This window comes from Hippoglossus stenolepis, chromosome 9 (assembly GCF_022539355.2).
Source record: "Hippoglossus stenolepis isolate QCI-W04-F060 chromosome 9, HSTE1.2, whole genome shotgun sequence".
NCBI lineage: Eukaryota > Metazoa > Chordata > Actinopteri > Pleuronectiformes > Pleuronectidae > Hippoglossus > Hippoglossus stenolepis.
Genome location: NC_061491.1, coordinates 10198903 through 10213332, shown reverse-complemented (window position 1 = coordinate 10213332; position 14430 = coordinate 10198903). Strand labels below are relative to the sequence as shown.

At 42.9% G+C, this 14430-nt stretch overlaps 1 protein-coding gene across 2 annotated transcripts; it reads right to left on the bottom strand.

The window, feature by feature from the left end:
• Positions 1 to 1816: 1816 nt before the first annotated feature.
• On the bottom strand, positions 1817 to 10005 carry zfand5a (zinc finger, AN1-type domain 5a). Of its 2 annotated transcripts, none has more exons than XM_035166452.2 (6): positions 9671 to 10005; positions 6196 to 6351; positions 4823 to 4925; positions 4611 to 4696; positions 4000 to 4122; positions 1817 to 3819 (listed from the first exon to the last, which is right to left on the bottom strand). In XM_035166452.2, the coding sequence occupies exons 1-6, from the start codon at positions 9738 to 9740 to the stop codon at positions 3671 to 3673; spliced, it is 687 nt and encodes a 228-aa protein (XP_035022343.1). In that variant the 5' UTR covers positions 9741 to 10005; the 3' UTR covers positions 1817 to 3670. The 2 variants fall into 2 exon arrangements, with proteins under 2 accessions (XP_035022343.1, XP_035022344.1); XM_035166453.2 differs by having other exon boundaries at positions 9744 to 10005.
• Between the last annotated feature and the right edge of the window lie 4425 nt (positions 10006 to 14430).

Below are 14430 nucleotides of genomic sequence, written 5' to 3'. Positions count from 1 at the left end.
TCCTTAAAGTACTGCTTATTGATTTTTTAAGTACACTGGTTATTATAGATTCAAAGGTTTATATACAATATATGTAGATGCTGTAAGTATGATGTTATTTATTTAGTGTTGTGTGTTTCACTTGGATATGCGTGATGCTTTGTAGATATCCAGTAAATAGAGTGCCCCTGTACAGTGTTCACATCCAGATGGCAGCATTGAGTTAAGTTTGGAGTTAAGTGTTTTGCTCAGGGACACTGACAGAAATCAAACTATCAATCCAGGCATTGATGTACAACCTGTTCAACCTCCTCAGTCACAACTGCCCGCAAATATGTACAAAGGCCTCCCGGGAATGTGGGTGTTCATTTTCCATAAATTTGAAACTGATTTGACAAAGTGATCTAACAAATGAATGAGCAAGGATTTCACATTTGGTGTTTTAGCCCAAATTACTTCTGATACTGATGTTTTATGAGAGCCCAGATAATGTAAAAAAAGTGAGATAATAAAAAAAAAAAGTAGAGGAGGAGGTTGATGTAAATTTGTGTTTGTGTGTTTTTTTGAGTGTCTTCATGTTTGTATTTACTGTCTGTAGCCTCATGTAACTTCCAACCCCCCTGCACATCTGTTAACAACATCTCTGACGTCTACATCCAGCTTTAACCTCAGCCACACCCAGTGATACACACACACACACAAAGTAAGAGTCAAGATGCCTCACATTTTCTCAGGTCATATTTGGTGTGTGTATATCCTCTTCTCATGTGTCACCTCATTAGTTATGAAGTGTACTCTTCTGTCGCCTCTGGTTTAGAGGACAAGCAGACTTGTGATCATCAGTGAGGAGGATCACATGATCAGCGATTCATTTGCCTCATGATACGTTCTCAGTGTGTGGTTCCAAACAGCAAAATAACAATCATAAAGCAAACTATCTGATGTTTTCTCAGCCAAATTGACTTTGTGCAAATCCTCCATTGTGTTGAAGTCTTGCGTCTGGACAGTGTGATCTCTGTAGCTTTCTGTCACAGGAACACCACATGAGCACACCTCAGCTGTTTGAGCAGCTGCTGCCATGAATGACGCCATCTGTGAACACACTCAGGCCCTGGAGCTCCTGATGGGTGTGTGAGAAAAACACAATTGTACCCGATACACTCATCATGAGCATGCTGCATGTACAGCGTTCAGCCAAGGTAAGAAGGGAGCAGGATCACTTTTCTTCTAGGATTAATACTTCCTGTGTGACCCAGACATGGTTTGGTTTGAACAGGTCTCCTGTGTGAAGTTAACAGTCTGTGCTGCCAGGGCTCTGTATTAACATGAGGATGCTTAACAAGCCGGGTTAGGCTAGGTGAGGTATTACAGGGTAACACTGAAGCTCCTGACATGTGCTTTCGACTCTATTCTTGCTTGACTGAAATTAGATCCACACAGTTCACTCTTAACCATCTCATGCAGATTCATCATCAGCCCGTCTTCACCAAACAGCTATTTCTGTTCGTCATATTTACTATAATGAACCATTTGACTCCATTTATCTAGAATATACAAGATGTTGAATGTCCCTTGTTTGTTTGACAATTTAGGTTACCAACTACCAGTAGATGTTAGCAGGGGTTAGTGGCCACCAGCGGATGTTAGGGACATGACTTGGGTTGTGCACCTTAGTGTCATCAAGTGTTTTGGCCTCGTTTAACTTCACAGCAAAGACCATAGTAATGTGGAAAACAAACAGTCAGAATAGACAAACATCCTAAACTTACACACACACTTAAACTCAACAATATTAAGAAACAGTTAGCTGTGTTAATCAATACACAATGAGGCTTGATAATGTCTCTCTGTACAGTTTTATTTACATGATACTATTCTGTCGTAATGCTGGATAGCAAGATTATATGTAATACATAAATATCAACACAGTTTGCTGTTTTTTCATTTTTTGTACAAATTTGCATATGACTAAGAATCAGAAAGGAAAAAACTCAAACGGATACATACAGTTGTCTTTTAAATGAAAAAAATAAAACACATCCTTAGGCAGAAAAAAAGGGGGATTAACACAAGTCACAAACATACATGGGCTTCACTCTGTCAGGCAGCCATGAAAACACTTTTGCACAGGTAAGTGCACGAGCCGGCGCACAAATACACACACACACACACACACACACACACACTTCTCTACGGTGCTCAATAGCAGACACACGGACCAATAGCTGATAGACAGATGAGAAGTTACATCTAATCTTGGAATCTATTATTTTTCATAATTCATGCTCCTGTAGTTCTGTAAACATGTGCTGATAAACCGGGTAGCTCCACAGACAAAAGGGTCGGGAAACAACACACACGCACACACACACATCCAAACACATCCACATCCTCCCACCCACACGTAGCTCACATGAATGTTCTGTTAGCGCATTTTTAAAAATTAAAACAGAAAAGAAAATGGTTCACGTACTCTAATTCCACAAATGCACTGAATACATGCGCTAACATCAGTACAATATCAATGGAAGAGGGAAAAAAAAAAAGGTAACATAACAGATAATTGTCTCTCAGCAAATAAAATGTCTGAAACCCTAGGTTGAGTGATACCAAATATTTTCTGAAACACAAATGCAGATGAAGTGTAAGTCATGCATTTATCCCATTCATTCATGCCCCTACCATAACGTAGCCTAAAGTCACCTACCAGGCCTGCCAGGGAAGAGTGCCATCCTTCCTCTCAGGCTACTCATCGGTACACACAGCCCTGCACCAGGCGTCTAAGATTGCAATCTGAGCTCAAGACCAGTAGGGGAAACCTCTTCACCCAATATATCCACTGAAAACGTTTATACCCAGTGAAACATGGAGTCATTTGTCTGTCCGTGCCTAGCGTGATACCTCCAGCCATAATGGAAACAGCCTTGTCACAGTGAAGACTTGCTTATGACTGGGTCACTGAGGCCGCCTATCATGATGATCCGTTGTTCTGCTGGGGTCAAAGCTGATGGACACAAAGAGAAACGGGAAAACAACAAAGCTTAACACAGCAGCTGTGAGGTAGGTAAAGCTAGGAAAGACAGAGACGAAGTAACACAGTCCCTTGTGCACAGAGGGGGGACAGATGTACGGCTCTCCAAACATTGACTCCAGTAGCAACGGAACGCGGGACAAGAAGATCGAAGGTTGAGGGACACAGCTTGTGTGGACTGTCACTGTGTAGTCTGAATGCTGTGAAAGACCCGCCAGTTTCTGACACATGGCAGGGTCCGAGTAAAATGGCTGTCTACGGTTTGGCACAAAATGGCGCCTGGTTTGGGTGAGAGGAGCACAGCTTATCCTGGACAGTTAGCCTGGGCTGCTTTTGATAAGACAATACATATTCTTTAAAAAAAAAAAAAGGACTCATCAGCAGCAAAATCACACCACAGAAAATAGGATAAAACAAACTAATGAGTTAATCAAAAAGGAGAAAAGTGATCATTCATGCATCTCCCTCGGACAGGATGTTTTCATTTTTTACTTATTTTTTCCCCATTGTTTTCTTGAGGTTGTAATTTTGTAAATCAAGTCCTTTCAATCCTCACTTGGCCACTCGTGCCAGTGCTCATTTCAAAAAGGTTCGCACTCATACTCCAGTCTTTGTCAAAGGTGTTTTTCATTGATGTCATTGCTCCTGATTTCGTCAAATCTATATTCTCTGGATCTTGTCAGCAACCACAACAGGGTTCTCTTTACGGATCTTGGCAGCAGCTTCGGCCTTGTAATCGTAGGGGCAGTTGTGCTTGTCCGAGTAGCGGTGGATGCCACAGAACAGGTTCCCACAGCGACAGTCGAACCCTGGAAACACAAACATATGGGGGTCAACACCAGAACAAGAAGTGAAAAACTACACTGGAGAGGTGCTGAGAAAACTCTGCCTTTTCCTCTTTCCAGTAAAACAATTACAGCTCTAAAAATAACAGTAATGATAAAAATGTGATTGTGAATGTGTTGCATCAGACGCCAGCCCCTTCTCACCTGTGAGTCCCACCCTTTTGCGGCACATGAAGCATCTGTTCTTCTTGGGTTTGTCACCTTTTCCATCTTCACTGCTGGAAGAAGCTACAGGAGTAGGACTAGAAGCAGCAGGTTGGCTTACAACTACAGATAAAGACAACAGGAGGGGAAAAAAAAACATACATATTAGTCCTACTAGGTTTAATTATCTGTACACTTTAACTTGTAGGAGCAGCAGATGAGTTTTGTTCAGAGATCTGTGTGACATGTAAACATGCTGGCAACTGGAATGGTGTACTTTTGTCTAATGATAATTAGAGTGCCCCTTATCTCTAAATTGCCCTCTCTTATTCTTGGCTGAAAATAGTGCACGGCTCTGAGAAAGCCTCTGGCAGGCTGCATCAAATCTGAGAAAGCCCTCTGGTGTTGAGGTATTTTTAAACCGGTTTATTTATAGACAGCCTCCCTTTCTTGAAGGCAGTAAGTAAAACCAACAGTTCGGCTTAGGGTATGCAGTGAGGCATCAAAAATAAACTGTGGCTGCAGAGGGTCCTACAATGTTTGCCTTAAGAAGTCTGCATGTGAGGAGTCACCTGTGTGTGTTTGTGTTTATGTGCATCTGTGAGTTTTACCAGGCTCTAGGGTTTCTGGCTTGTCTTCTCTCGAGATGCTCATCTCTGTCATTTGTTGAGTAACAGGAAGAGATCCTTGAACAGTTCTGAAGATTTGCATAAAAACAGAGAAAGGGAGGAATGAGCAGGAGAAAGGAGGCAGTCAAGCATCAGTTCATATGTTCTGCAATTTGAAGAACTACCTTGAACAGTCAAACTGATCAAATACTGACCTAGACATGTCTGGTGAGGAGGCAGGGGAGGCATCAACCTTGGCTAGACTGGCTTCTAGTCTCTGGATGGCCGAGGCCTCTGAGGTAGGACTACTAGCTGAGGCTGGAAGAGAATAGAGTGAACTCTATTAAACTAAAACTCAAAGAAAACAATCAAGTTTGAAATTAATACAAGATGCAAGTACAACGTATGCACAATAACTGGTTTGAGCCTTGCACTGCTAGGGGTGTAATTTACCAGGGGTTGCGGTGGAGGGGTTGTAACCCTCCCATAATCAACAACAGGCTGTACAACAGTGGTTCTCAAATGGGGGTACATGTACCCCTGGGGGTACGTGAAGGCACTCCAGGGGGTACGTGAGATTTAAAAAAAAATAGATTTAAAATAAGCATCCATTCAAAAATCCTTTAAAAATAGTTATTTAATAAATATTCAATAAAATATAAGTGTTTAATAAATCAGACACTGAGGGCACAGCGCTGTGTATTACATCTTTTTTTCCACCAAAAATACTTTGCGCTGGTTAGGGGGTACTTGGCTGAAAAAATATTTCACAGGGGGTACATCACTGAAAAAAGGTTGAGAACCACTGCTGTACAACCCCTGAAATAATCATACAGTCACACTGAAAAATATTGATGGTTACAAAACATGATAAAGTAGCTGGTTTTCTCAATTTAATGTCATTTTCAGCACCATAAAAAAAAAACCTTTTTAACCCCGATTTTATAGTAGCTACTTTGGCTACTAGCTAGTTTGTATTATCTGGCAAGTATGATATGCTATTTGATTATCTCTTAGGTATATCAAGTGATTCATTCACATATAATAATACAGAATAACTGACCTCAACCCACCTAATGTTCAACCCAAGGTTACTCCCTTGCTGACTGTATTGATGAAAAACAACTAATTCACTGCATCTACACAAGATTAATAATCTAACATATCTTCAGTAGACGTGTAGATTTCTTGGGACATTTTCTCCGCTCAAAGCTGAATTAAACTTTGAATGCCTTTGTCTTGTGTGAAGAACAAGTTCTAATAGGTTACCAGCGTCACAGTGTGAGGGAGACTTCCATGTTTGACCTTAAAAATGTCTAAAGAAGGGAACAACCCCCCCCAAAACCCTGAACAGTGTCCTGAAGAAAAACAGCTGTCTTTCATTACACAGGGTGGAAAAACAGAGAGGGCTGGCAGGGGGGAGGAGAGCTGAGAAAACACTGACTCGACTTGAACTCTTCCTCGAATCCCTCCTTATCTTGAGCTGGTAATATATAGCTTGAACTACATTTCTGTGTTTACACCATAAACACAAGGCCCCTGTGATCTGTTTGGATTGCACAATAACAGTTTTTGTGTAGCGTCTTACCCATTGGGCTATGGGGGCTCATGCGGTCGCTGCTCTGCTGTCGTGTCAGGTGTTCCTTATAACACACAGAGCACATGCCATTGGTTCTTGGGTTGCCGTAGAAACCGCAGCCCATGGCACAAAGCACCGGACTCTGGTTCGTCTCTTGGGCCATTGCTAACAGAATGAAAGAGAAGAATGAGAATGCTTATTAGACATGGTCACACAAACACGCACAGAGAAATCAATTTCCATCACAGGACACATTTCCCTGTGTTCCCAAAGAAACTTGTTGCAGCAGAGTCAACAGGGCTTCCAGATAACAGCGGAGTCATATTGTGAAAATATGAGTGTGCTCGTCTGTTTTGACCTGCCCTTTAGCATGAATGCAATAGTGAACGCTACTCCGCAGGACGCCTGGAGGACAAACAACACTCACTGTGTTCTGTTCAGCACCTTTGGCAGAAGCTGGACTCTGTTCTGCCCCACAGCTTTGTTCACTGTTGTGTCCCCTCCTTCCCTTGCCTCCCTCCAGCTCTTCCACCCCCTTTTCACTATTTTGCATTGTTCTTCCAAACATTTGACCCACCTTTCTTTTTCTTATCCGTGAACTGCTTTAGGGAGAATTTGTCTTTCTATTAGTTGTTCTCCTTTCTCGGGGCTAATCACAGTAATATACAGTTATTATTTCCTCAACACCTAAAAAGCTATTTGTGTTGTATGTGATAGAAAATAATAAAAGCTCAACAATGGGCCTCCTCACTACCACAAAATCTTTTGACTACTAATGCAACACCGCTGTGTGTCATGATTATCATGACTCAAAACTGACAATAACCAAGACTCCTCATCAGGCCTTTAACTTCCTCCCTCTGACTCACAAGAAGCAGCTCAGCCTCAAAAGAACAAACAGCGTGTAAAAAAACATTTGGTCCGTTCCAAGTGACGACATAGTGACTGAGAATGAACAAAGTAGGTCGGCAGTTTCACAAACAGTATTCCCCCCTCCCTGTGGTTCTTGCCACAAAAGGTATTTCCAAACTTCCTGAGTCATCTCTCCCCACACATATGCCCAAAAAACAAGCATGTGCGTAACTTGGAAAAACGTGTGTAGCCCTGTGACGTGGTCGCCCCGTTTGTGCTGCAATGTAATACAACAGGAAGTTGCATCATGGGAGACTCTGCCTTTAAGGCAACAGATCAAAAACAACTTGCTGAATGAACAAACAGAGGGACAAGAAGGCCTGGATTAGTTGGGCAAGAGGCAACTGATACCAAACTGATACTCAAACAAAAGCACACACAACCAGTGTTCACAGCAACAGTATCATATTTCCCCTGTAAACAACCTTTGGTCCTGTTGTGCTATAACATGGCAGCTGCTTACTCATCTACATTCTGGTCAGGGACACAAACAGGGGGCAGGCGAGCTTAGTGTTCCGGGAGAGGCTGACAGTTGTCTCAGAACGTCCTGTCAGTCCACTCGGGCTGTACTGACCTCACCAACACACCAAACAAGTGCCATTAAATCTTGAGTCAACCCCCACTAACACCGATCCTCTTCACCCCCCTCTCCTCTTACCCATGCATGCTATTACTGTCATGCCAACAAAGGGTTTCCTTGGAAAAGCCCACAAGGACCGTCTTTCCTGTCCAGTCACGTGTTCAACTGCTGACTTCTAAAAAAAAATCCCAGACATGAGGTCTGAGCCAGAGGTTGGTATGTGCCTTGCAGCTCGAAAGGAATTTTTTTTTCACAAGCGATCAGCAGAATTGTTATCTTTACACCCAGCTCCACCAATTTTACTATTACATTGATGTCTGCATTTGGATTTTAGCTACACATCTAAACCCCAAGCGTTTGACAAGGTTTCTGGGGCAAGACAGTTCCTCAAAGGGAATGATATGGACTGAAACTAAGACTATGTCACAAATGAGACCAAAAAGAACAAAGAACGACAGACTAACCATGGCTGTTGACGTTGTCACACAGAGGAACAATGGACAGGGTGTCTCAGCTGTCACGTTTGGCCCCAGCTGTCAAGACACACAACGACACTCTCAACTTAACCCTTAGCAAGACCCCTCACCAGCAGGGATAAGGTGGACAGGGGGGGGGGGATACCCATGTTAAACCTGCCTAGCTTTCACCCTAACATGTATCCACACATACCACCCATGAAATACAACATTTCTTTGTTTATGTTGTCATCACCACCACCTCAAATAATCAAAGGTTCTATTACACAAGCGAATACTAGTGTCTCATTCCTGACATTGACAGTCAGCGGAAACAACCCAATATATGCCAGTTGGAGTGTTGTGCATTGTAAAACACAGCCTGCGGGGTAAGTCAGGGGCTTTCCAGCACAGGGTAGATCACCAGTCACAATCATTCACCAACAACTTCCTCTCACATAAAACACTCAGCCGGATAATGTATGATCAGACTCGAAATCCTCCCTTTTGGTGCGAGGACACATTCTGAAAAACATGGGTGTGATCAATCTCTGGCTAACAAACACAACAAAAGGGGGGCAGACTGAGCTCCTGTATCAGCCACAAGCTCAGCTCGTATTTCAGGCCCTGCTGGGCTGAAAACTACTGAGTCACAAGGAAGGACAGAGGAGAAACGGCCCACTGTCGCTTTGTTACAGGCAGTAAATTATAGTGTTTGAAAATAGGACCCAATATCGCATAAAATCAGAGATCACAGCGAGGGAACAGCAGCACTGATGTTCGGTGAAATAAACCCACAGTCTAGACATTGTGGTCCCTGCTCCCTTTGTTTCTGCTTTATCCCTTTGTCTGCCTTCTCTCTGCTTCCTGTTTAGACATCGTCCTCCTGCTCTCGATTATCCACTAATAACCATTTCTGCGTGTTCCCAACGAACAGCATCGGTTATATAACCACACTTTGGTACTTAAGAACGACTTGGTGGAGCCACATAGGTCTTTAAAGGGACGAGCGGACCCGAAACTAAACAAAAAAACAACCAGGGCAGAAGGCTGCGTGCTGTGCTGGCACTTCATTTAATATTTAGACACACGTAGACGTTCCAGAGCAAATCTCTCGCCCTACTTGCCCATTCCGGCTTATGCATTTTCTACTTGTGGACAGGAATTAGCTTGGACTGCCCCATCCCCCCAGCGAGCAGACAAACACAGACAGTAAGCAGCCATCTCTCCATCTATACACCTCCCTCCCTTGTTTTCCCCCATCGAGCACACGGAGTCACGTTCGAGCGCCTGTGATATTTCCATTGAGGCGGAGGAGGAAGAGGAGGAGGAGGAGGGAGGTGGTGGTGACAAGTTCAACCAGTGACCAGATCGAATTAAACAAGAAGAAGAGGAGAAAAACTTGTTTTGCCTCATCACGCACACACCACCTGACCTTTCGAGCCCCAGTTAAAGGTCGCCATGACATGAGCGACCGTCGAGCTTGTGTTTTTTTGGACCCCCACCCCCCCTCCCCTCTCTTTTCTTTTCTTTTTACCTCCACAAGCTGAACTTCTGAAACTCATCCGCGTCGTTAAGAGGAAAACAAAACAATAATCCGAGATCATCACCTGCTGGAAATCGACGAGGTTTTTCTCGCGAGACGTGTGGTCGTTTGTCTTGGCAGAAGAAGAAGAAGAAGGAAAAAATAGGGTCTCGGCGGACGGGTCCTTGTTGTTGTTGATGTTGTTTTTAGGGTCCTGGTTGTTAGGTCCTTGTGTCCTCCGTCAGACAGCCTCAGGTCGGTTCACCTCTCCCTTCCTCTGCCCTCCTGCCTCTCTCTGCCTCTCTCGCTCCGTCTCCTCTTCCCTCTGGATGGATGTTTGTTTCCTTCTTTAGTAAGAGGGCTGGCGGATGATGTCACGGGTGAAACGACGTGTCGCCATTGGCTGCCCGCGGAGCCCCCGAGCGCTCTGTACAGTTCCGCGAGACGAGGAGGAGGAGGGTGGTCGGGTGTGCGCGTGCGCGTAGCCAAGGGGTCGCGTTATTACACATCCATTCGTCATCGTCCTACAAGGACACGAATCTTTGTATTTTTTTTTTTATTTGTCTATTGAGTAATCCACCCCAGACGAATGGGTGAATGAATAATGGTGCTGACACGACTGAATTTCAAAAGATAAAAAAAGAATGCTGTCACCAGGAGGGTGATCTCCAGGGGCTGTCTCATCCTGTGCCTGTGGGAGAGAGGAGGAACTATTTTGTTTGGTGGAAAACAGCCTCGCCCCTCCTGCCTCAGTGTGATTACTAATGTCAGAGGAACAAAACAAGCCCACATTTATAGCTAGATAAGATAGACAAGCCTGTTTGTTGGTGGCTGCCTCACACTTTGTTTCCTTCAGGTAACAACAGAAAAGAGGGTTGGGTGATAGCATTAACACTGTTTTCAAACTGATACTCTGATAAGACCAGGGTCACAATCACTGATTACAATACTTATATATAATCAAAATAGTTTACATACTATTAAATGGAAGACAATCTTACATGACCTATGAATGTGTTATTATCAGTAGACTACTTCAGAATATGTTTAATTACCACTGGTCTATTTGAAATACACGTTAAAACACTATGTATCTGCTTATAAATATATATATATATATATTTAAGAGGTAACATCAAAAATGTTTATTGTCTGAAGTGTTCGTTTGACCAACCAGTCTTTTAGTAGCAAGACTTAAAGCAAGGGTTGGCCAGCCAGGAAAAGTTAGCAAGGCTAGGCTACACAGATACGTACCATCCCCTACTATCGGATCCTCTCTTCAAAGCTACCCCCCAAAACACATGAACGCAAACTGCCTGACAGCTGGTCGAAGCCGATTTTTGTTTGCTAACTTCTAGCTGTCGGCTCTGCTTCAGCAGTGTATGCTGCTCATGTATGTTGGTTCAAATAAAATGGTGGGTCGTGTTTATTGCAGTCCTGAGGGACACAGGACACCCTCTTTTTATCTTTTGTCTGCAGAAGACATTATTTATTGAAGGCTACCGGGATCGTGTGAAGAGGATTTCAACAAATAAGATAAATTTTTTTTCAGAAACATCAACAACCAACCCTCCATTTAAATAAAGAACTTTAATTTGTAGTATCAATACTAAAGGTATCGCCACCCACCCCTGAGGACCCTCATTTACATCCCTACAGCCCTTGGGCCCCATTCTTAGCCCAAACTATCACAGTTACGTGAACAACAACTGAACAGCACCTGTAGATCGGGTTATATTGTAGGAAGAAAATGGTTGTGAAATCTATTTACGTCTCTGAAGGGAGCTGTTGTGGAAAACAGTGTCCTTACTGCACTGAGGGCGCTTGAGGTCTTAGTGTTGTTTCAGGGCATATGGAGAGAAGGCGGATATAATTAGCATGCAGATATTCAAAACTCCTAAATTTGACAGTTTTATGTCAAAAACATGAATCAAAAGAAGGTACTTTTCCTGAAGAATTGTTTGACTAGTGTTATATTATATATATATATTGAAAACCATTTAGACAGTTGTGTCGGTAGATATATTTGCTAAATACATATTTTAAAAGAGAAATGAAACAAAACTGGAAGAGTTTCCCTCAGACATTTTTGTTGTCATTTGGTAAATGTATGGATGTACTGGATAAAACCAGGAACTCTGGACTCTTGTCTTCAGTATTTCTAAAATCTGGTGGTGTACATATTTCTTGGGAAAGTCTTAAACAAATAATGCGGGCACTTTCTCTTTATCGAGTTTTACATAACCCCCCCATTTCTAACACCATCAGCCAGCAGAGCATATCATGCATTGGTCATATAGTTGTGAAGTATGAAAACGTGTAACTCGCAGTGAGTCGTGGGAGCTGTATGGTTCATCCTGCAGATCTAACAAGTCCCAGCGTATTCCACCACCTCGTCAGTGTAGTGACACACACAACCCCAGGCACTGCAGGCCACGCTCAGCAGAAAACAAATACTTGGGGTGGGATAGTGTGTGTGTGTGTGTTTGAGGGAACATGTTGTCATCTGTCAGTGAGGGGATTCGTGGAAAGAAGAGTACAGTCTGGAAGCCATTGGCTAACATAACCTGTTTTGCTCCAGTTCAAACCAGAATTCATGGTGAAACTGAAAAAGAAAAAGCGTAGACAAACGAAAGTAAAAGCAGGAACTACTGCTTTTCTTCAACCTGTACAGTTTCGTAGGGGAATGTATTTTTATTGTTTCAAATGTTTTATTATGAAGCATCAGCTAAAAAATGACAAAAAATAGCATTCTTTTTTCATATAAAACAACGTCAACAGACAAACGCAAAATACAGTCAAACACACACACGCACATACATTACAATTACATTGACATACATTCAATTCATGGAGACTTACCTTAACATTATTTATAGTTATGACCTAACCCTAACCCTTATCTTAATCTAACCCAAACCAAACCTCAAAACATGTCTTCACTTTCAAATTTTGGGGACTTGCCGTTTGTCCCTATAAGGAAGTCAAATCGCCATAATATGACCATGTAAGCACATTTAGGTCCCTACAACATGAGTAATACCTGGACCACATACAAACATTTTAGGGGAATATATTCATTATAATATGTTATATTTGTTATCTTTTTAAAATAAAGGAAACTGATCAATAAAACTTACAAAATGTGAAACACACATTGAGCGTGTCGAGGAGACCTGGCAACTGATCAAAAGTAAACTCATGGGGAATATTTGCTTAGCAACAAACCGATCAGATTTGGTCAGATTGTTAATCTCTGTTAACTGTAAAGACAGCTGGTGATTATCTGAGTCATTTAAAAGACACATATAGTCAGGGGTTCTTTCTTACAGTGCGGCATGATCAAAAAGAGAAAGAGAAGTAACACACTTTTCAGCAAATTACTCAATAGCACATGATGTTAATATGTTGTCTTCTTTTTCTTGAGCTTTTCACAAAGACTCACTTTGATGACAGTGAGGTCATTTGCATACAATTTACCACCAGTGTATCAAGGGGGGGGTCTTAAAAAACAAGGAGCATTATTCTCTGATTAAACAGACAACGTAATCAAAAACAGGTAAACAAGTGACAGTCAGTTCTTCAGATTTTAAACTCATAAAAACTCATCATGTGGCCTTGTGATGCGTTTATCCTCCGAGTATCACCTACAGTAATCGTAGGGTTCACTTACAGGCATGAGCTGAAAAGCTTTTTCTTATGTGAGTAAAGAAAACACAGGGAGGGAGGGAGGGAGAATCTAGTCTGTGTTTTACACTGAGGTCTTTGTGTGTGTGTGTGTGTGTGTGTGTGTGTGTGTGTGTGTGTGTGTGTGTGTGTGTGTGTATGTGTGTGTGTTGTGTTAACGCAGCCCTGTACTTTGCAGAAAAGAAGGAGTGTGTGAAATGTATGTCTGTTTAGTATGTGAAGGTTCATGGGTTTCAGTGAGGGAGGGGGCAGCTGAGGAGAGAGTGGGAGGTGTTGAGTATCATTACCCATCCCCCCTCGCTGTCATAGCTTGGCTTCCAAATATATGTGTGCGTCTGTGTTTTTAGGTTTTGGTACCACCGAGTGTGCGTGTGTGGGTGGTTATGGGGCTGGTGGTTGCATGGGGGCTGGGGATTGAGAAGGGGGGTCATTTTTCTTTTTTACAAAGCCATGATGGACACACGTGAGCAGGTGAAAGTGACAATGTTGCCATGACAACAGATGCATACAATTTGCAGTATCTTTTTTTGTTGTGCTGTGTGTGTGTGAGAGAGAGAGAGGGTGTGTGTGTGTGCGGGGGGGTGCGAGGATTACTTATGTGAATCTGGAACAGCCTGTCTGTAGTTACTAGGCAGATATTGGGCCACCAGACACACACACGCACGCACACACACACACACACACACACACACACACACACACACACACACACACACACACACACACACACACACACACACACACACACACAGCTTGCCAGTGTCTGGCGTCAGTGTGGTGAGACACTGTTGATAAAGGGGCTAGTGGTGGAAATGGCAGCTTAACCATTTACATAAGCTGTGTGTGGGGCTTGATAAGCTCTGTACCGAGGTTGACTAAAACCATTGCTCGAAAACTTGATCCCCCCCACCCTGCTCTGTCAACATTCAAGTTCACGTGCAGCCCCTTATGAGGCAAGTGACGACATATGTGTGCGCGTGTATACGTGTGTGTGTGTGTGTGTGTGTTTGTGTGTTGACATAAGTAAAAAGAAGCATTTTCTTGAACAGAAGGTGCCTGTCTGTGGTTCGGGGGAGAAGAGAGAC